Source organism: Camelus dromedarius, chromosome 10 (genome assembly GCF_036321535.1).
Source record: "Camelus dromedarius isolate mCamDro1 chromosome 10, mCamDro1.pat, whole genome shotgun sequence".
Lineage (NCBI taxonomy): Eukaryota > Metazoa > Chordata > Mammalia > Artiodactyla > Camelidae > Camelus > Camelus dromedarius.
The window spans coordinates 19,073,705-19,095,529 of NC_087445.1; the positions used below are offsets into that span (position 1 = coordinate 19,073,705).

General features: G+C 38.2%; 1 protein-coding gene across 8 annotated transcripts in view; it reads right to left on the minus strand.

The window, feature by feature from the left end:
• The window catches only part of FOCAD (focadhesin), a 234,736-nt gene that overhangs the window by 20,438 nt on the left and 192,473 nt on the right, over window positions 1-21,825 (minus strand). For all 8 annotated transcript variants that reach the window (XM_031449632.2, XM_064490168.1, XM_031449629.2 and 5 more), the window contains 7 exons: window positions 16,467-16,614; window positions 14,407-14,526; window positions 12,863-12,985; window positions 12,323-12,400; window positions 11,603-11,674; window positions 10,233-10,335; window positions 8,280-8,360 (listed from right to left, as the gene is read on the minus strand). In XM_031449632.2, coding sequence (XP_031305492.2) covers window positions 8,280-8,360; window positions 10,233-10,335; window positions 11,603-11,674; window positions 12,323-12,400; window positions 12,863-12,985; window positions 14,407-14,526; window positions 16,467-16,614 — 725 coding nt within the window. The remainder of the gene's footprint in view (window positions 1-8,279; window positions 8,361-10,232; window positions 10,336-11,602; window positions 11,675-12,322; window positions 12,401-12,862; window positions 12,986-14,406; window positions 14,527-16,466; window positions 16,615-21,825) is intronic.

Here is a 21,825-nt window from a genome sequence, read left to right on the forward strand (position 1 = left end):
ATACAATGAAATAGTATTCAACTTTTAGAAAGAGAAGAAATCCTGTCATATGCTACAACATGTCCTTAATCTTCAGGACACTACGATAAGTGAAATAAGCCAGTCACAATAAGACCAATATTGTATGATTCTCTTTATCTCTGGCATCTAAAGTAGTCAGTAGAAATGGAAAGCAGAATGGTGGTTACCAGGGGTCAGGGAAGGGAGAATGGGTAGGTATTGTTTAATGGGTACAGAGTTTCAGTTTTGTGAGATAAAAAAGTTCCAGAGATTGGTTTCACAACGGTGTGAATGTAGTTAACACTACTGACCTGTATACTTTAAAATGGTTAAGATGGTAAATTTTATGTTATATGTTTTTTATAATTAAAAAAGTTGAAAAAAAAGAGAATTTTGGTTTCCAGTTTTGCACGTAAGGAGCTTGGAAGTGGCCACTCTGCCCTAACATGTAAAAAGCTGAACAGACTGAGAAGAACACAGGCCAAACTGCTGCCCCCAAGTCTGGAGAGACAGAGAGATGAATACAGGGAGTTGTGGCTTACCAGAGCAGAGGCTCATGAGTAGAAAATGCTGCAGGAACAGTGATGGGGTAGGAAAACCTCAGCTGTACTTGATAAAATGCTGGAGCCTCTGTGTGGACAACTCCAGTGCCCACAACTCTGATAACCAAGAGGAAATGGACCAATTCTTTGAAAGACACAATCTGCCAAAACTCACACAAGAAGAAATAGAATAGACCTACATCTATTTTAAAACTGAATCAATAATTAATAACCTTCCAAAACAGAAAGCAACAGGCCAAGATGGGTTCGCTTGTGAATTCTACCCAACATTTAAGGAAGAAATTATACCAATTCTCTTCAATATCTTTAAGAAGATAAAAGCAGAAGGAATACTTCCTAACTCATTCCATGAGGACAGCATTACCCTAATACCAAAACCAGTCAGAGATGTAAGAAAACTACAGACCAATATCTCTTATGAACATAGATGTAAAAGTCTTCAACAAAATATTAGCAAATTAAATCAAACAATGTATAAAAAGAATTATACACCGCAACCAAGAATTTATCCCAGTTTTCAAACAAGTGCCCTAGATAAAAAGAAATACAGGAATGCTTTATAGACAATGGATTTGGAACTGAGAAGGCCTAACCATACTTGTTAAAAGGATCCAGATGTTTTAAAAATCCAGATACAAAGTTGCTTTAAATCCCTCATCCAGTTGACAGCCTCAAAGAACCCTGATATAAATGGCATGCATATCCCAACATAATGCATTACAACAGGACCCATTATCACACATACTTTGGCTACACGGAGGATCAACGCCACAATGCACATGTGTAACCCCTATAGGTAAAGTCTGGTAACAAGACGGCTAGCAGCCGCTGGCGTGTCTATTCCCCATCACCAGCATGTCGCTTGTGCAGTGTGGATATATCTTTACCTTCTTCATCTTTCACGTCGTTTAGAAGCAATATCATAGATGTATGTTATATATATATGATTAAAGCAGTAGATCAACAAATATTTGAAAACTGTATGTGCCAAGTACTCTGTACTAAGCATTTAGGATAAAATACAGCTGTTCTTCCTGCCCGTGAGGAAATTACAGTCCAAGTGGAAGATAGACTTTAAACAAAGAATCAGAAATAATTAAGCATATAATTACACATATGTAAAGTACTATGAAAAACATAAAGGAAAATATCACATAAGAATCTGGGCGGTAGGGGTATAGCTCAGTGGTACAGCGTATGCTTGCTGTGTACAAGGTCCTGGGTTTAATCCACAGTGCTCCTGTTAGGGGGAAAAATAAATAAATAAAAAATAAAATAAAATAGAATAAATAAAAAATAAAATATAGCCTTAAAATATATAAAAGCAACAATTGCTGCCACTGTAAGTAGATATGGACAAGCGCATTACCATAACAGATTTTAAATAATTTCTCTCAAAAAAAATTTGTACTAATCAAGAAACATCAGGGAATCCTCCCTCATCCCCCACTGAGGAAAGGATGTTTAAAACAATATGGAAAGACCAAAAAAACAAAAACAAAACAAAAGAAGATGGAAAGGATGAGTAGGATTTTTCTAGACAAAGTCCTTAGAAAACACAGGTACAGATAATGACAGCATGGCATATTTGTGGGGACTAAGAGATGCTTCGCACCTTGCCAGAAACCACTCTACAATCAAGATAGCTGTCGAAAATAGTTGCTGATTCTGATACATCAGTCAGATACTAAGAGTTGGTAGAATGTTCTGTCTTAAGACCAAGTACTTCAATAACATTCAGCATTATCAGAAACAAAAACATCCCTGAGCCCCTTAGCACCAGGAAGGCTGCCAAGCCCAACAGAAATCAGGGCCTGAGAGAGAGAAAGGTAGCTTTAGCAGGGCTGTGGCAAATATATTGAGAATACTGGGAGCCAGGTTTTTTAGTCAGAGAAGAAAGTTACAAATATGAAGAGGGAAATGCAGAGTGAACCCTGTGATGCTGAACTGGAGATACTGGTGTGAACTCATGGTTTTCAATGTATATAGGTAGATACAGTGATAAATATAGACATATGAGAGAGAGAGAGAGAGAGAGAGAGGATTTCCTAAAGTCCACTGAAAGGGCCTGGGAGCAGTGATTGCCCCAGTAGCAATGAAATGATTTGTACCCAGATCTTGGCTTTTAATATCATTCTCCACCAAAAGAAACTTGAGTTACCTGGCTATTATAGGGCTGAGGATAATACAAGATGAACCTAGAACAACTCTGTGTCCCACAAAGAAAAGGAAGTACTCAAAGAATGATGAGGTCATGTCACAAAAGGACTCAAGAGTCAACTTAAAGAGGCTCTTACTGATCTAACCTGGAACAATTTGAGAATCAAAATAATGAATAATAAATAATTAAATACAATAGGAGTTTAGTAATCCATATTAAAAGAAAGAATGAAAGAAAGAAAGAACAGGAAAGGAAGGAGAAAGGAAAGAAGGGAAGGAAGGAAGGAAGCAAGAAAGAGAGGGAGGAGGCAGCTTTTCCTTATAGGAAAATGACTACTGAAAAACGTAAATGGAATAATGGAACTTTAAGAATCACCTTTTGGCAATCATCGTAGTAATAATTAATTCAGGCAAGAAAACGTTAATGGATACCAAAACTAATGAGTGAAAATAGGATGAAAATGGGATATTTGTAAAGTTTCAAAACATCTCCACACAAAATATTTCTTGATGATAAAGGGAAAGAAGAAACTTTACAGAGGAGAAACCTGGAAGATACCACCTTATCCAATGATCAAAAGTAACATCACCGGTGGAGGAAGGTAGACACCAGGGACCTCCTGACGGGACATAGCGAGAAGAGCAGGGCTCCACACCTGTCATATTCTTGCCTAAGAACTACTGAGGCAACGTTCCAGACTGAAGGGGATTGAAGAGATGACAAGTAAGTGCACTGTGACATTCTGGATTAAATTCTTGTTCTGCTAAAGACACCATCTGGACTGTCAAATGAAACCTGAATAGGGTCTCTAGGTGAAAGAAATATAAAAGGTCTCTGGCTGTTTTCACTTTTTTGTAAGTTTTAAATTATTTTATTTTTAAAATTTTATTAAAAAAATTTAAACCTTTAATTTTTTTGCTTTTGATTTGGGAGGGGTAATTAGGTTTGTTTGTTTGTTTGTTTATTTTAATGGAGGTAGGGGAGATTGAACCCAGAACCTCGCACATGACAAGCATGCATTCTACCACTGAGCTATATACCCCCCAACCAGTTTTAAATTATTTTAAAATAAAAAGTTTAAAAGATTTTTAAAGAAACCACATCTCAAATTGTAAATGCATACAACAATCTTCATTGCTTCTGGCAATGAATGCAAATTAAAGCAGACTTAAGGTATCATTTTATAGTAGTCATTTTTTGCCTGGTTTTTATTGTAGTCATTTGTTTATCTATATGACGGTTTGCTTTGTAATATGATACCTAGAAAGGGTTTATTCTTTGTTTTCTAAGCACTGTTACATAAAGTGACTCATAAACTCATAATCCTTACAAAAACTCTAGAAAGAAGATTCAATTATTTTCTCCACTTTACAGAATCAATTGAGGCTTAGAGACTTAAGCAGCTTGCCTGAAGTGACACAGCCAGCAAGTGGAGTAGGTGGGATATGAACTCCGGCGGTCTGGCTCCCAGGCTTTTAACCTCTCTGATACACTGCTTCGCATTTTCATACAGGACTGAGGTAGCTAAATCTGGTACAATTCTTCTGAAGATCAACAAGGCCATGCCATCCCTATAGTCATCAAATCCTCAGACTCTTGCCCACTAATGAACTGCTGAGAATTTAGCCTAAGGAAAGCTATGTGAAGAAGACAGAAAGCTACGTGCATAAAGATGTTCTCTATAATGGAAAGTTTTTAAATGACCAATAGGGAAATGGTTAATTATGATTCATCAACCCGATAGAATATTCTACAGTTGATCACTTAAAAATAATAATTATGGAGATACATGAAATATAGGGAAATGTTTATAATATTAAGTTAAAAAATGCAAAGTATAGGTATACTGGGATATGTGAAAATTGTGTGTGCATAAAGTCAACAAATTAAAGAGTAAAATTCAAAAATGATAATAGTTGTTAGAAAGTCACGGGATAATTGGTGACTTTTCCCTTTCAGATATTTTCATGGTTTTTACAACAAAAAATAGAAATCAAGTCCTTCCCAAACATATCCTATTAACAACTGTTCAGAAAGTGATGCAAGAATTCTTTTCATACTTCCGCAACCCTCCTTCTGCGGGAGATGAGTGGTGATTATGTCCACTTACATGGAAACTTGTTAAATTTAAAAAATACAGACAATAAAATGATACACATTTTATGACTCAATAACACACACATCTAGGTCATATACTACAATATGTATTGAGGCTCTCTCTATCCAGGTGGTGAGATTATCAGGGGTTCTTTTTCTTCTTCTTTATACCATTTTTGAACTTAGTGTTATACAAATGTACTTGCTTCCAGTAATATTTTTTTAAAGAATTGTAGAGGTAAACTATGACTAAATTAAAATACTGAAACACTCTTTTGGCAACCAACTCCAAAATTTCATCAGAAAAATAGGACAGCTTTCTCATATCATTTATTGTACACTCGGAGTTCACTAATTCTGCTTTTTTTTGTTGTTGTTGTTGTTTTTTAACAGAGCTGCTAGGGATTGAACCCAGGACCTAGAGCATGCTAAGCATGCACTCTACCACTGAGATATACATGCCCTGCCCAATTCTGCTCTTTTGGCCAGACTCATCAACAATTATATCTCATGCTAAGAGTCCAGACGTGATCACTTGAGAATATACCGATGTATGGTTTATGCATAAACCCAATACTTATACACTCAAATCACTGACCAATGAATTCATATCAAGAAAGAAATGCCATTCATAATGACTTTATTATAAGGATTTAAATATACTTTCCTCAAGTAATACTTCTTATTGTAAACTTTAAAGCCTAATAGAAAAATGAAAGCTTAGAAAGTCACATTCCCCAGCAACACAATAAGAAAAATAATCCTGAATTATTAGGTAGAAATATCTAATGTTATCATCAAAAATAAATGATTATTTGAATAGAAAAGAATACTAAAAGTCAAAATTTAGAGGCCCTTAAGAGGAAAAAATAATTCCACGATAAGAGAAATCAGACTATAAGCAAATTTTAAGCTTAGCACAGCCAAAAAATATCCATAGGAACAGATTATGATGATGACAAAGGTTAAGGAATAAGAGATCTGCTAAAGGAAGGCCAGGGTTATTAGGGAAGAAAAGAAAATCTTATAGGGTATGGCAAAAAAAAAGTTATATTCAAAGCTATTAACTGAAGTCTTACAAAACTAGATGGAATTTCATCTATTTGGTGTGGTTTTTAAATGTAGGCTTGTATGAAGGCATGGATACTATGAACATCTGGTATGCTCTATGAGTATTAAAGTGAGTATCTAAACAAGAAAAGCCCTAAATATTAGAAAGCAGATTATTATATTCACTATGTCAAATCTGATTGGCTAGAACAGAGATCATGATGTCCAATCTCATCCTGACATAAGTGTGGATCAGGGATAACTCATCACATTTTTCTTCCTCTCACGAGTTATTAAATTGCACAGAGAGGCAAGGAAGCCATGCCATCCCTCAAGTTTTTCTCTTCTGCATGATCTTTATTCTCTCAAGCCATTTCTTCCTCAAAAGAGCTCACCAAAGTTGTCATCCTTCCTATCAGCAGCCCCTCTGGGCTCTAGTGAGTGACATCCAGACATTTAAACTCAAAAGCTGCTTCAGAAGGGAGTTATTAAAATTCAAATGAGCTGGGCATATTGAAGAAGAAAACACTCGTTTGCATGCACACCTCCGCATTTGGCCATCCCATTTAAACCCATAGAGCAGGGTCTGGTTTTGTTTTTGTAAATGGGCTTCCGAGGCGGAGGTCAGCCTCCCACGGCCCCCACTCCTCTGGGGTCATCATTAGTAATGTGTAAGGCTGAATAGATTTTTCTCTGAATCTAGTCTGCAAACCTGACAAGAAGGCAGCCCTCTCCCACAACCTGAAAATGCCAAAAATCTGATTGGTTCTATGGCATTCTTAAATACTTCATTTATTTGTTTTAAAACAGATTTCAGTAGGAGTGTACACATGTTTCTGATGTCAATTCCACCTGATTTTTCAGTTTTAGAGCAGAATATTTCCTGTTGTGCCATGACTGCGTAATCATAAAAATGTTACATTTAACCAAGAATTTCTTGCAAGATTCAGAGAAAATTAATTTCTGCCAAGAAATATGGATCTAAGGAGCCAAAAGGACATTTTATTCACTAGAAAAGAAGAAGTCTATCTTTAATTTGGTCTTAAGAATTTTAATTTTATTTCTCATGGAAATATCTCACAGTATCATTTAAAATCTTTTTAACGTATCAGTGAGCAAGTTAACAAAAAAAAAGAGCAAAAATATTTATTCCTAGAATTATTCTAGCCATGGAAATTTTAGATGTTCCTCTAGTAAAACTTCAATTTCTTACTAATGAAGACATTTCCATTATGGAATCTACTTCAAGCAGACTTAATTTATGGCAATATAGACAATTAACTCCATATTATGTGTAACATATGACATGTTCATATATAAACATATCTTGTACCACAATGACATAACCTTGTACCAATTTTTACTGAGGATGTGCAAAAGCAAATTATACTAACTCATGACCCTAGGATAATAGCACAATTTCTAGAACTCCAGAAACTAAGGGAATTCATCTCTAAACTATGAAAGTAGTTTATAATCTGGAAGCTCCAAGGATTAATGTACCTAGTGGGAAATCAGACAACAGACATGACCTTTAATGTCCCTTCCAATGGTAAGATTTTGTTCTTCTATGACCTTCATTAATCAAACTTGCTTCCTCTAATGTCTTGATTTGTTTAAAAATATTTTTTCCCCTAAAATTGGGATGGTCTTGTAATACAGGCACTGGTTTTGCCCAGACTGACATAACCAGCCCAAGGAAGAATGAAACTAGCAGACAACAATAAAAAAATATTACATTAAACTGGGTTCCTAAGCCAGGACATGTTCAGTTTGGATCAGTTTTTCCCTCAGAGCATGAAATGGTAGGTGTGTATCATTAAAGAGCATCTATTTAATAACTTATGTGGCATTACTTTGGCTCCAGTTACAAACAGAAGGCACTCAATCTCGGTCTTCAGGTTGCTTGTGCTCTAATGCGGTGGCCGCAACAAAGAATCACAAAAGGACAAATGTTGCAGAGAAAAAGAACACAAGCTGAAATTAAGAACTAGAGCCAGTGACCACAACAACACAGTGATCACACAAGGTTCAGGGAGAAGACCTACTTTCAAGTCTGGTCCTGGAACACCAACTGCATCCAGGTGTGTGTTCTCTTTCCAGGTCACACTCACACACTCACTTGAAACTGATGAGGAAAGTAATGTGTGCTCACACTCTCGAAAGGGCCAAGGAAGACCAAGGTGTCACATGCTCCCCATGTGATTCCGAGAGACTACACAGTGTGTATGTTTATGTACCACTTATTGTAGTTGGTCTCCATGTCATCTCTGGTGCAAAGATGCTCTAGCAGGAGAAACTATTCACTCCTTCAGATTTCTGCTGCTTTATTCTACAGAAGCAAGCTTAGGGCACATAAACTTAACAGGTAGAAAGAATGATAGAATTCAAGAAATGTGCTCACTTGCCTTTTTTCCCTCCTGTAATGAAGAAGCCAATGGCTGCTCTAATAAAGCTGCTTTCAGGCAAATAGCTGTAGTCAGTCGGAACTGTGGAGACAGAAAATGATCAAATTAACCAGTGAACTTGGCGGGACTAATGAAGGAAAGATAATGATCTCATGCTGCCACATCAACCTAGAGACAAAGCGGAGATGTTTATGCCATTAATCTCAGAACAATACTCTGTGGTTGCAACTAATTCTATTAGATTAATTGACTGGCCTTGAAATAATCACTTAGGCTATGCAAGCAAACCCAAAATGGTGGTAAATCTAGAGGAGGCTGAAAAACCACAGAGGATGAAAATTTTACTGAAGTGGTTAAAATTTTTTTTTCCACTTTGGCAATTCAATAAGCCTCTATTCAATGACCTCCTCAGAGTCAGCAAGGAGTCTGCTGGGCTTCTAGGCGGAGACCACCATTCTATGGGCTCTCAGGGCATCCTGAATCAGATATATGAACCATGGAAATATGTCAAACAGTGTTAACAGCAGCCTGTCTCTTACTTCAGAAGGCAGGGACCTCTATGTGACCAGCACGTGAACATAACCAGCTATGTCTGCTGAGCTGGAACAGTGGAGCAGTGACATTTATGCTAGTTGAGTCCTGGGCGTTCCCTAGATTCTTTTCCTCCCAGTACCCCATAATTGTTTCATGAGATGGTTTTTACTACGATAAATGGCTTAGTTGGAAAATTCCATCAGAAACAAGTAGCTGTACTTTTCCAGACACACAGTCATTTGGCTCCAAAGAACCTGGGTGTAGGATGATTCACTACAATCTGACTTGAGTCCATGTGGGCCAGACCAGCTTCCCCATAACAATTAAAAGCCTTTGTCAAAAAAGCAAAAGCCTGACATAAACATGTCATTTTTCCAGGACATTGTGAGAGTGCTGCCCTTCAAAAATAGCATTACTGAGGGTTTCTAATATGACTAAGTGTTTTTTCCTTTTTCCAATTTTAATATGACAGCTTCCAGTTGTCTAGAGTTCACGACGTTGGGAACGCTGTGGAACAATGTCCTGTTTCCGTAGCTAAAGGGTGACTGAAAGTGAGGGAGACAGTGATTACACTAGCCCATGTTCACAGTAACGTGGTCTGTCAGGGGACATGTGAAACTAGGTTTTAATGATGCATCTTTGGTACCTAAACCTCTCTGGCCTGAGTCCAAGAGAGCCAGTAGTCAAAATTCAGTAAAGAGCAAGGAGCAGACATAGGTCCCAGTGCATTACAGTGATGCCTTCCCCAGAAAATCTCCAAGTACAAATATAAATTAAGCACGTGAGAATTGCAAACATTTTTATTGCTTTTGTTAAAAAGCTGGAAATAGAAAAAGCCTTGTTGTGTTAAGACCTATGATTTTAATTCCAAGGCCGAAGAGCTGTACATCTTTAAAAGTTCTTACCCCATTACTTTCTTAAAAGCAAGGGCCAGAAGAACTCCAGCCTCGTATGAAGAGTCTTTTAATGAAATATGAATATTATACAAACTATGATTACATCTCATAAAATAAAAAGAACTCTGTTCCAAGCTTCCAGGATTGGATACCTAGTTTCTGGATTTCTCACTAAACTTGTATGTCAAGTAATCCTTTTGAACCTTGGGTTCTTCATTTGGAAAATATGGGGTGAGACTCAGTGTCTAAACTGATCTCTAAGGAAGGCAAAGGAAGAGTGAAGAGAGCGTGGGTTTTGGCAGCTGACGGATCTGAGTTCCAGCCTCACATCTGCCACTTACTTCCATGTGACCCTGGGCAAGTCAGGAGACCTCTCCACAGCCCATGTTCCTCTGATGTAAAACGAGGACAGCAATACCCACTGCTGAGGGTGGCTGTGAAAATGAATGCTCTTAACAAAGCACATGGCCCCACAACAGCAATCCCTCCTTCCAGCTCCAGTGTTCTATGACTCCAGCCTTACCCGAGGTTCTACTTTGATTTGAGGACAGTGTAGACAGGTGAAGATGTCCTAGAAGCCAGACTGCATTTGACTGAAGACCAATCACCCCAGACACACTGATGACCTGTGGAGGAAATGTAACAGTTCAATGATGGGGCAAGATCCAAATTCCATTCAAGAAAAGGCCACTCAGAGAAGGTCACTAATCTTTTATGAGGTGATAGTTGGCTGGTAATGAGAAGTTCTACGACAAGATGGACTAGCACCTGTTTAGTATACTAAACGTGGGACACAGAAGTGATCAACAGTTGCTGAATGAATAAATGAATGAATGAATCAAATCTATCAGTCATGATAGGTACTAGTGGTTTCACTGAGTCAGACTGGTCTAAATGAATTTTCAAAAAATGGGAAAAGAAAACTCAAAAAGTAAAAAGAGGTGACAGTCGCTTAAGACTAAAGTAACTTTAAAAGTGGAAGGAGATACTATTTTGTTCTCTTCTTTAAATAATGCTCTATTACTGTTTTATCGTTTACAGATTTTCCCCCAAGTTACAACAGCTTAAGTTTCAGTGGAATTCTTTGAGAATATTTATATTCATATATGCAAAAGAGAGTTTCTTCTGGTCAGAGATTTACATTGGCTTTTAAAGGCATGAATTACTACAACTTCTTTAAGTGGTGGGTATTATAACCAGCTATATTTTGTAAGAATGGAAACAAGTATGCCAAGTGAAAAGCTTAGGATACAAAGTTCTATATACGGTAAGAATACAACTATGCAAAGAAAATAAGAATACTTTAAAAAGAAATATGACCAAATATCAGCAGCTGCTGCTTCAGGCTGGGAGGACCATTAGTGATATTTTTTCAGCTTCTTTCATTCTGTACTTTCAAAGTTTATGAAATGAACATCCTAATTTTTTTAAATAAAAATCTTAAAATATAAAATTCTCAGCAGATGAACATATTTGTTTCTTAGCAAGGATAGCGCTGACAAGGATGTACCCAAATACTTTATCCAGTGACATCTGAACTACTGCCTCTTGACCATTCTACTTAGGTATCTACCCTGCCCTTTGATTGTCTTCCATTCTGCCTTGTCCTGAGGGCCTGATGTTCTTAGCAGGATCAGGTTCTAATTTTTAAGGGAAACCACTGCCAACTTAAATTAACTCAAAAATGCCAATTTTCTTTTTTCTCCAGAAGAGTGCATGTTGGTCAGCGAATGCAAGGCCATAAACCTTTCTCAAATGCCCCTTGAACTGACCATGAATAACCAGAGATCTTCCCATTTTCTAACTCTAACAGTTTGTACCATAAAAGAGGAAAAAGACAACAAAGGGGAGTATCTGTTTTCTTACTGAAGGATTTTAAATTCGTCTTCTCACCTGAGTTAAAGTTCGGATGACTTCGTTAAGTCTGCCTTGAAAATGAGAGGACTGGATGGCTTCTGATTTCAGCTGAAGGGAAAAGGAGAAATACCCGCCCCACATCCCCACAAAAAGTAAATAATGATGTCCCAGTGTATGAGCTATCATCATCTAAGCATTGGAATACTTTATCACTATGTCCTTACATTTCAAAAACAAAAGCTTTGAGCTCCCTGAGGGCAGGACCCATGTTTTATTTAATCACTGACTTCCTAGCACCAGTTCAGTGCGGCAAGTAGCAGTCACTTAACAAACCTTCACTGTATGAACAAAGGAACTCCTTAGAATTATTTGTAAGTTTACACAAATATATGTCCACTGTGGAAAACATTTTAAAGTGGAAGCCTAATTACATGATATAAACTTAAACATTACAGATGCAAAATGGAGTTTCTTATGAATGATGTCTGAAATTTATGACCTAATCACTTCTCTCAGGCAGAGAACTTTGTGAAAAGTATGTAAGTTGACTAGGTTTAATTTCCTACAAACCAAATAAAATAAGGAACAAATCTCTATAGAAAGAATGCTTGGCCAGAGCAATTTTCCATACATAAAGGCGGGAGAAAGTCCAGTGTAATCATTTCCTTAGCGTACTGAAATCCTGGGTATCTCTTCTGGTTGTGACTATGTACACATTTAGGTTTCTTCCTCCACCCCAACCCCCCTTTTTTTTACCTGCATTATCTCCCCTTCAGAGCCTACCAATGCCACCATGCCATGAAGAGCTGCCAAACAAAGCATTGTGGGAGAGCCCTGAAAACAAAGAATCAGAGTATGTCAAGAGGGAAACAGTCCTTGGGTTTGGATTCTATAAAAACTGTATCACAGAGAAACAAATGGTCAAAATGGTACTAAATTTGTAGGGTCAATGCAACCTGTGTCACTGAACCAAAGGCAGAGGACTTTGAATAAAGTAACAGGTTCCAGTTGTGAGATCATAGGTGGCTTCTCGTTGTTTTTTACTTTTCAAAACCATGGTGTTGTTTTACAATTAAAACACTGACAAAATATCTAGTTTAAAAAAAGAAAACTCTAATGGTTAACAGTATGTATCATTGATAAGGCGTTAAAAGTACATGTGTCTCTTTCATTTGAAATTGCCTACTCTTTTATAGTTAAGCTATATATATCTTAGCAGCACCTATAAATGGTCCAATAAAATAGTGCTTTCTCCTTTATAAAAGCATAAAATAACATGCAGGAGGTGTCTTCTACCTGGGCTAGGACAATTCTGATCCAAGCAGGGAGCAGTCTGTTGCCCAAGTCTTCAGCTTTTCCATGTCCACACACAGACAAACCATGAACGATGTTTCCTAACGCCAGGGCAAAACCTGAAGTCTATTAGAAATATATAAAAACAAGAGGTAAGAAACAAGAAGACTGGCCCCGGTCAGGAATATTCATACACAGCAACATCAGCACTCTAGGGACTCCCTTTCCAACAGCCGCCTGCAAGTCAGAGATTTGCAGATTTTTAAAATTTAGACTTTAGTTTGCAACAGAAACTTCAGTCTAATTGCAAGGAATTCAGCTTCAGTGAGTGGTTTATTTTAGGTAAAGAATACTGCACTATTGAGTGACTTGGGAAAAAAATCCAAATTCCAACAAGGGGTTAGGGTGAAAATACCAAGTTAAATCACACAAGCCCAGTCAACTCCCAAACAAATGCCCTGTGATGAGCACATGCAAACTTGTACATTCTGGTGTTTGCAAAATCTACTCTGAATGTAAGTGAGCAGACATATAACCATAAAATAGTAACAATACAATACAACATAAGCTTAAAACCTGAACTGAATCCTGCAATAACTCACTATGGCCAGTATTAAGACTTTGGAGAAATTGAAGGGAAAAAAATGACCAAGCAAACAAAATATAAATGGTGAAATTCAGAGCATGTGTAATCAGAGGGAACATTTTTTTTTCAGTTTTTAAAAATTGTGGTAAAATACACATATCATAAAATTTACCATCTTAACCATTTTTAAATGCACAGTTTAGTGGTAAGAAGTACATTTATATTGTGCAACCATCACTACCATCTGCATCTTTTCATCTTGCAAAACTGAAACTCTGTACCCACTGAACAATAACTCCACATTCCCGCTTCCCCACCTCCTGGCAACCACCATTCTACTTTCTTTCTCTATGCTTTTGACTATTCTAAACACCTCATATAAGAAGAATCATACCGAATTTGCCTTTTTGTGATGGGCCTAATTCACTTAGCATAATGTCCTCGAGGTTATCTGTGTCATAGCATATGTCAGAATTTCCTTCCTTTTTAAGGCTGACTAATATTTCAGAGGGAACATTGTAAGGGTATTTCATTTAATCAGCAGGTATCTAAATTCTCCTATATATTCAGTCATGAGCCAAGAGTCTCTGCCTTGAATTTGCTGAGGTTTTACTTTATCAGATTACTCTACGTATTCTTATCTTTACAAATTTTTGTCTCTAGCTCTACATGACTCTTACATTCCCTGGCCATGTGTTTTAAGATTTTATAAATACGGAGCAATAGTTGGAGAGAGAGAAAAGACTTTTTGTATTCAGACCAAAGAAAAAAAAATCTATAGGGGATAAAGAGAGAAAAAGATGTCTGTGGCCACTGACCATCCCTGTGAGAGAAGAGTTAGATGTTCCTCAGTTCTGGGCACAAAAAATCTCTCGCTATAGTCTCATTCAGAGTAAACCAAAATCAGGACTTTGCAGCAAGCTGAGACCCACAGAGAGAGAACTAGGGCACACATTCTGACCTGCTGGTTGTTCTCCACTAATAGTCGAAGCTTGTTCATAATATCTTCAGCCTCCGCAGCCTCGATGATCCCGGCACTGAATGCTGATGTACACACACAGCTCAGGGTATAGGCAAGAACCTGGGAAAAAAAACCGCAGAAGAATGTCTCTTCATGTGGGAAAATAAAAGAACATGATTTAGTTGACATAAATATTTTGACAAACTTATCCCTAGGATAAGGACTGGATTCAAATATACCTGTCACAGACCGGCCATTGCTCTGCAGCCTAACTTACATTACATTTCAGAACAATATTATGAGATGGGTGTCATTCTGCCAAGTTTATGGGTAGAAACTTTGAGTCTGAATGACACATAGCTAGCAAGTGACAGAGGCGAGATTCAAGCCCGGGTCTTTAGACTCCAAATCAATGAGTTCTCTCATCACCTCATGTCAGAAAACAGCATCCATACACTGCAGAAGCAGATTTTCCTCACTAGTAGATGCTACTAATGGTCATGTGCTCCGATCCAAGGCCAAACAGGAGAGGAAATTCTAAGCACTGAAACACTGCTACTTTAAGATTCCCTAGTAGAAGTGGAGCATAATGGATGAGGAATGTCAGTTTTAGAGTCACATAAATTGTGTACAATAGAAATACTACTACTTACTTCACAGCACTGGTGTGATTTTAATAAGCAAATGAAAAATAAATGAATAAATGAACAAATTATGAATTAAAAAAAATATTGGGAGTAGAAACAGAACACTCAGGTGTTGACCCCAAGTTGACTACTGGCTGGCTGAGAAACTTTGGGCAAGTCTCTCAATCTATTTGCTCCCAGCTTCTTTTTTTTTTTTTTTTTTTTTTTAAGAAATCAAGGTTAATCATCTCTCCCTGGTACCCTGCATTTTCACGATGAATCCCTCTCTTACGAAGATGCTGTTAAGACAAAGTAGAAATTTTCACCTCCTAACTCTGGTTGATATGGCATGAAAAAAAGAAACGGTTTCAAGGTAGAAGTTGGAGAACAAAAATCCAAGGGGAGAAAAACAAAGCAAAACTGCTTGCTCAAGGCCTTTTAAATCAAAACATCAAGGCAGACAGATGCATCAATTATAAAAACCTTACATTCATTTATTAATCAAACTGTTCTCCACTGCAACATTTTCTCCTTTGGCTTCAAAAAAAAAATATGTACTTTCAAACTGCACTCTGCACTGCTTTCAAAATGGAAATGTGGTGCATGTCTTAGAACAAAACTTCAACCCTCTGTGCCCCAAAGAAATTTACTGATTCAACAAGTCCTATTGCAGACAGCAGAGGAGCCGAGCAGGGAAACACAGCAGCCATTATGTGCTCATCAATAGCTCGTGGGCAGGCCAGGGGGGGAAACAGGATCTGCTCTAATGAGAGGCGGAATCTGGCCAGGCCAAGAGGCCGGCCCAGGCTTCTCCCAAAAAGCACAGGCGACGGGGTTTCACCTGGGGGCAGCAGAGACACATGCCTCAGATGACCCGCTCAGCACCGTCAATACACAGGCTGGGCCACGAGAACTGCAATTCTGCATCTTTTTTCGGCGCCATCACAGAAAAATCTTTTCATTAAGTGTGGTAAAGGGAATTTTCTCAATAATTTTTCATGCTAGCTGACATTAAAAAAAAAATCAAATGCCTTTTTGATCCGCAGTTTCTTAAGCTTATTCCTGGCTGTTTCTTAAAGTTATATTTGGCTTGAGCATAATTCTAAAAAAAAAAATCTCCATTTAACCTTCCTCTAGAAATGGCAGCTCTTCCTAGAAACTGCCTTCTAGTGACGCTGAGTTTGGTTTTTGTAGTCACTGAAGGCTCTTATCTTACATGCCACATTTAAGTCTAAGTTGATTTAAACAGCTGTACCATTTGAAAACCTTAGGATCTAATATAGGTTGTCTGCCACTCAGATTTCCTCCTTAGCCCTGTTGAAATTGAGGCAGAATTTAATTTCAGAGTTACCAAGATATGAGAAGTAGAAAATAAGCAGCAACGGGAAAACAAAAGACAGCAGAGGGAAGACGACCGCAACCTTCGTCTCCTACCTCCTGAAACGTCCTGCTTTGGCTCCCACTGTCATCTAGGTACGCAGAGAGCTTCCGAAGTGAGGCTGCGACGTGAACCCGCGACTCCATTTGGCTGCTGTGGCTCATAAGGGACAGGACAAGTCCAACTCCCAATATACAGCCCGTGCTTGGAGGCCAAAAAAGAAGAGGAGTGAAAACCACGAGAAACCCATGCCATCCTTCTTCACTTAACATGGGAGTTAACAGGGCTCTACAACCGGAAGTGAGATGGCTGGATTCTAATTCTGCTGTCTGGTGTATAGGACTACCCCACCAACCCCCTACGAGTATACCCACCTTCCCTACGAAAGGAAAACTTAGTAACAAGACAGGTGTCCGTGGCCCTTGCTAATGCTGTGTACCCAATGGAGAAAACAAATACATGAAATAGTGAAAACATAAGGAGGCATACAGAGCAATCAAACCAGCTCTAGCTCTGCACTTAGAGAAATGCCTGGTCCTCTCTCCACTGGCCCCCTACCCCTAACCATGTTGAGTGCACTATGATTCACTGCCTAAGGAGAGAAAAGGCTAAATTTCAGGATATGAGCTGAGGACATCTGACTAATAACAGGGGGGATGAATGCAAGGCATGGTTACGAGGTACTGCTAAGTGCCTCATGTTTCCTAGTCAACTTCAACAAGTGGAATTTCTTTCTCAAAGCAACTGTGTATTTGTTGGTGCACAATGACATTAATCCTCTTCTCCCCGCTGATCCCTCCAAGTACCACTGGGTCAGAAGAGAAAATGGACAAATGACAGGCTTGTCAAAAGTTACCCCACGTGACAATTCAATTGGAATCTTGGGCTTTGTGCTCCCATTCTCCTGAAAGAATACATATCCATTTAAAGAAAAGAATTGTTCTCCCAGAAAACTTCTAGTTAGTATAATAAGATAATGCAGCTTGGGGGTAATTTTTCACTTTTTTGAAAAATGCTGATTTTTTTCAGAAAACATCCTCACTCTTGTTTGGCTTGCCTCTCCTCATGATATATGCTGCTTAAGAAGGCATTCCAGGGGCATTTCTCCAGTAACATATTTCAACGCCTGTATGTTATGGCATTTTGCTCTTATACAGTATCTACCTCCTTGGCTGGTGTCAAGACTTTCACATCATTTCTTGAACATGTTAGTTACTTCCCTCAACACCTCTGTGCAAATGGAACTTCCATATCTGATACGAGATACCCGAAAGGATGGAGAGGCTACAGGACTTGCTTAAGGTCAAGCAGAGAGTTTCCAGCAGAGCACAGGGACGGGGGTTTTTTGGTTTCCAGCTTTCTGTTCCAACTACCAAACCTCAGACCCCTCCGGGTGCCCTGCGTGATGCCATGATGGAATGCCTATGAGAAGGCAATGTGCCTCAAGCATGGTTTTTTAGGTTCTCTTGCAGAATAACTTGGCATTAGAAAATCCTATGTGAAGAAGCTATTGCAGTAATAATCCATCATTAGTCAGGCAGAACTGTTGTGCTAGCTTACAGGAATTTAACAGCAAGCTCAACTAGCACAATGCCTATTTCAACTGGTTAAATCAGCATCTAACATCTGAACACGGCATGCTTTTGAGACACATCACATTTCTGAAAGAGGAAAGGCTGCTCTTGATTAGAATGGATTTAAGTCTTCATTTTCATTTAGACTCTACAGGAAAGGTTTTTTGGCCATTTTTCTATATTGATGCACATAAAAACTTGAAATTAGTCCAAAGACTAAACAAATGTGATTAATACTTTGAAAAATTTAACTTTTGCTCCCTCTTTGACTATTTAACTGCTACCTATGCTTAGGATTTCAAATGTTACTTACTTCCTCAGGGACACCTTCCCTGGCCCAGCAGGGAACCCCTTTAGTATTTTTCCCATAGCACCAGGTACTAATTTACTTCAATTTTGTTTTCCTTTAGGTAATGTTAATGATGAACTCTGATGAGGATTTCTTGGGAGACTGTTTGACTACTGTCCACATCCTTCACTAGCCTGCAAGCTCCATGAGGATGGGTAGATAGGTACCTTTTCTGTTTTTCCTCACTGTAGTATTTGTGGCACCTGGTATACTGCTGGACATGGATGGACATTGTCAGTATTTACTGAATGCTGAAGAACTGACCAAATGCAGTTTCAAGAAAGTCTAAAGTGGAGATAAGATCTATAGCGGAGGGAAAAAAACAAACAAACAAAAAAAGAATTCTCACGTTCAGTTGGAAGAAAAATTTATGACTAGTAAAACTCTCTGAATATATTACCCAAGATTCAATCAAGAAAACTGAATTTCTATTTTTTCGCCAAACTAAGAGAGGGGGGCATCAGGTTTGTAAGGAAAAAAGATTCTTCTCAAAGCTAACTTGACTACTGGGGCTCATCTTTTTCAATAAATAGGCAGGTGTCTAAGTCATACATTTCTGGCTATTCTAGGCACAAAAAAAATCTCTACCCCTGGACTGAAGCTCCTCTTTTACCATCCGAAGACACATGGGTACAAAGGTCTAGAAAAAGACATCCCAGTTACTAGTTCACATTTACCTAGAAATGATCACAGCAGACTTATTCTTGGGCAAGGTGATCATTCACTAACGATTCTATTCATTGCTACAATGGTTGTTAGCTGACTGCTATATGAATGTATAATCTAACTAGATACAAACGGGTGTCAATATAACTATGTTAGACTGTATGCATCTATTGACCTTCTGATCTGTTTCCTTCTACTTTGTCTAATTTGTTCCAGCCTGTACCAAGTGTAATCCTAACACTTTATCCCTGATGTCTCCTTCTGATTTCCAAATCGTCTACATTTTAATGTGTTTATTTTTCTGTCCTTAGTCTTAAAGATTCTCCCAGGTGCTTAGTTTAGCATTTCTACACATTTACCTCATTCTAGCTTCACTGTTCTGCCTGTCCTAAACCAAGAATAACCTGGACTGAGATAGCTTTCACACCTTTCTGTCCACTGAAAACAAAAAGGAGTTACGTGTTGGTGTCTTGAACAGATGAAATGAATTATATTAGGTAAACAATTTGAGGTTTGGGAATTGCTAATATAAACCTTCTATAAGAATACTGACAAATGATAAAGAGAATTTGAGTTTTAAAAGGTTATGTCCCATTATGTCATTATTTATTTGAATCTCTTATCCAAGTGTATTAAAATATCGCCAGCAAAAAAATTCTGAGACTTAAAAGCTATGCAATTCTGATATGTGTGTTGCTATATCAACTGAGACATGATATATTTTTCTAAAATTAACCAGAGATGAATCTTCAATTCCCTAGCTTATTGTAGGCTATTCTGCAGATTAAGTACTAGGTCATATAATAATTAGTCCTAATAATAGTTAACATCCGTATAGTGCTTTGCCCTTTACAAAGCGCTATACAAATGTTATCGTATTTGTAAAAGCTCAATAGTAATTAACCAACGCTCAGGCCATTGACGATAAGGGAATAGTAGGACTGCAATGGCACAATAAGCACCACGAGATGGCAGCAAAAGGTAAGTGATAGGACCACAAACACCGACCAGCCCAGGTGCTTGGTTCTCTCAGCAGGCACATGTCCATTAAATCAAGGAAGTGTGATGAATTTGCTCTGGGTGAATTCTATCACCTGAGGTAGCATGCTGCCAGATCTATTAACTACCTCTGGGTAACGCTTCCACTATTTCTCATGAAGGAGGACTGCCCCAGACCCCTGCAATCTCATTAGACTGGGGAATACTTTATGCCATGAACCAGGCATTCAGGTCTGGGCCTAGTTAGAATCTCTTTTTTGTTGTTGTTTTTAATGGTGAGCAACATCCACATGTCAGAAGAAAATAATAAACACCACAATGTCAAGTGTCAAATTGCTTTCTTTCTATTGAAATGTGTTCTCTGTGCTGTGCTATGCATGAGAAAGCAAGCTGGCTTTGAAGTCAGACAGACTAGCTTTCCCTTCTAGCTCCGCCACTTTGTGACCTTGAATCAATTTCCCATTTGAGACTGACTTTCTTTATCTAGAAACTGAAGTGATGCTGATTCCTGCTTTAGTATCAATATTTAGGTTGTAATCAGGGCTTAATTACATGAGAAACAGAAGTGAAGAGGCCCAACACAATATGGGGCTGCTCAGTAAGTATCAGTGGGACCTGAAACCAAAGACAGAACCACATAAGCACTGTAAGCACTGATGTCCACAAAGCATTAGGAAGGACAAAACACCAAGCTTCATCAACTGCAGGAAAATAGGAGTTTGGAGAGAATAGAGGGAGAGTTTCTTGAAGGACCTGAGCTTTTAATTGGCTCTGAAAGGCAAGCAAGATTTTACTAAATGGACAGGAAATTTCTGAGGACCCTATTCTACTTGGATCTGCAGGATTAATCCCCTGCGTAGGCCCACCTTTCCCTCTCCCAAACACAGTTGTTTATTAAGGAGTTAAGCCTCAAGAATGAAGGTAAGAATGAAGAAATAAGAATCTTATTAATATAAAAAGTTTATTTTAAAGTTAAATATGCTTAGACTTGTGAAGTTTTTAAATGCATTAATATCCATACTGTGGATAATTCAGCTATCCCCACAGTCCTCCTTACATTCAAACAACTTTCCTGCAAACTAATGGAGATAACACACGAGAGTCATTCCTGATTGTCCCAACTGGCTGGAAGTTTGTAGCATGTTAATCCAAATTTTTCTCCAACTTTATAATACCCTGGGCTACAGATATGCTAAACTCCTCTGGGGGAAGGTGGGAGAAAGAAGGGAGGGTTGAGGGGAAAGGGGAGAGGGGAAGGGAGAGAAACTTATCTTACTCCTTAGTTGTAAAAGGCAACACCACCAATACATGAATTAAGCTAAAAAATCGCAAGTCTTTATCGGACCCCAAAAACAGTTACATGACTATCCCTTCCATTAATCATTTTCTAAATTCAAGAGACTTCAGTCATGCCCCCAAACTCTTCCTCTACCCATATTCAAAGCCAAACCTGTAACATGTCATTTCATCTCAAAGTGTTCCGTGATAAACTGGGTGGGTGTCAGGGGTTCTTATCCAGTCTTAGGCTGCATGTGAAAGGTCTTGTAACTACCACCTACTAAGCAAAGATTTGACTTTATTTGATGAAATACTTGATATCTGCAGTAATTTTGCCATTTGCTCTTTTGTTAGCCTAAACTTAACAGGCTAGATGATATGAATGTAAATTTAGATCCCAAGTTCCCAAAGGCCAGAAATTTAAACACTGATTTTTTTTTCTTTTTTCTTTTTTTGGGGGGTGCAGTGGAGAACACTGATTTAACTCATATTTGACCAGTGGCCATAAGAGTACAAAGTAAATGAGTTAATAAATTGGAGGTCGGTGCT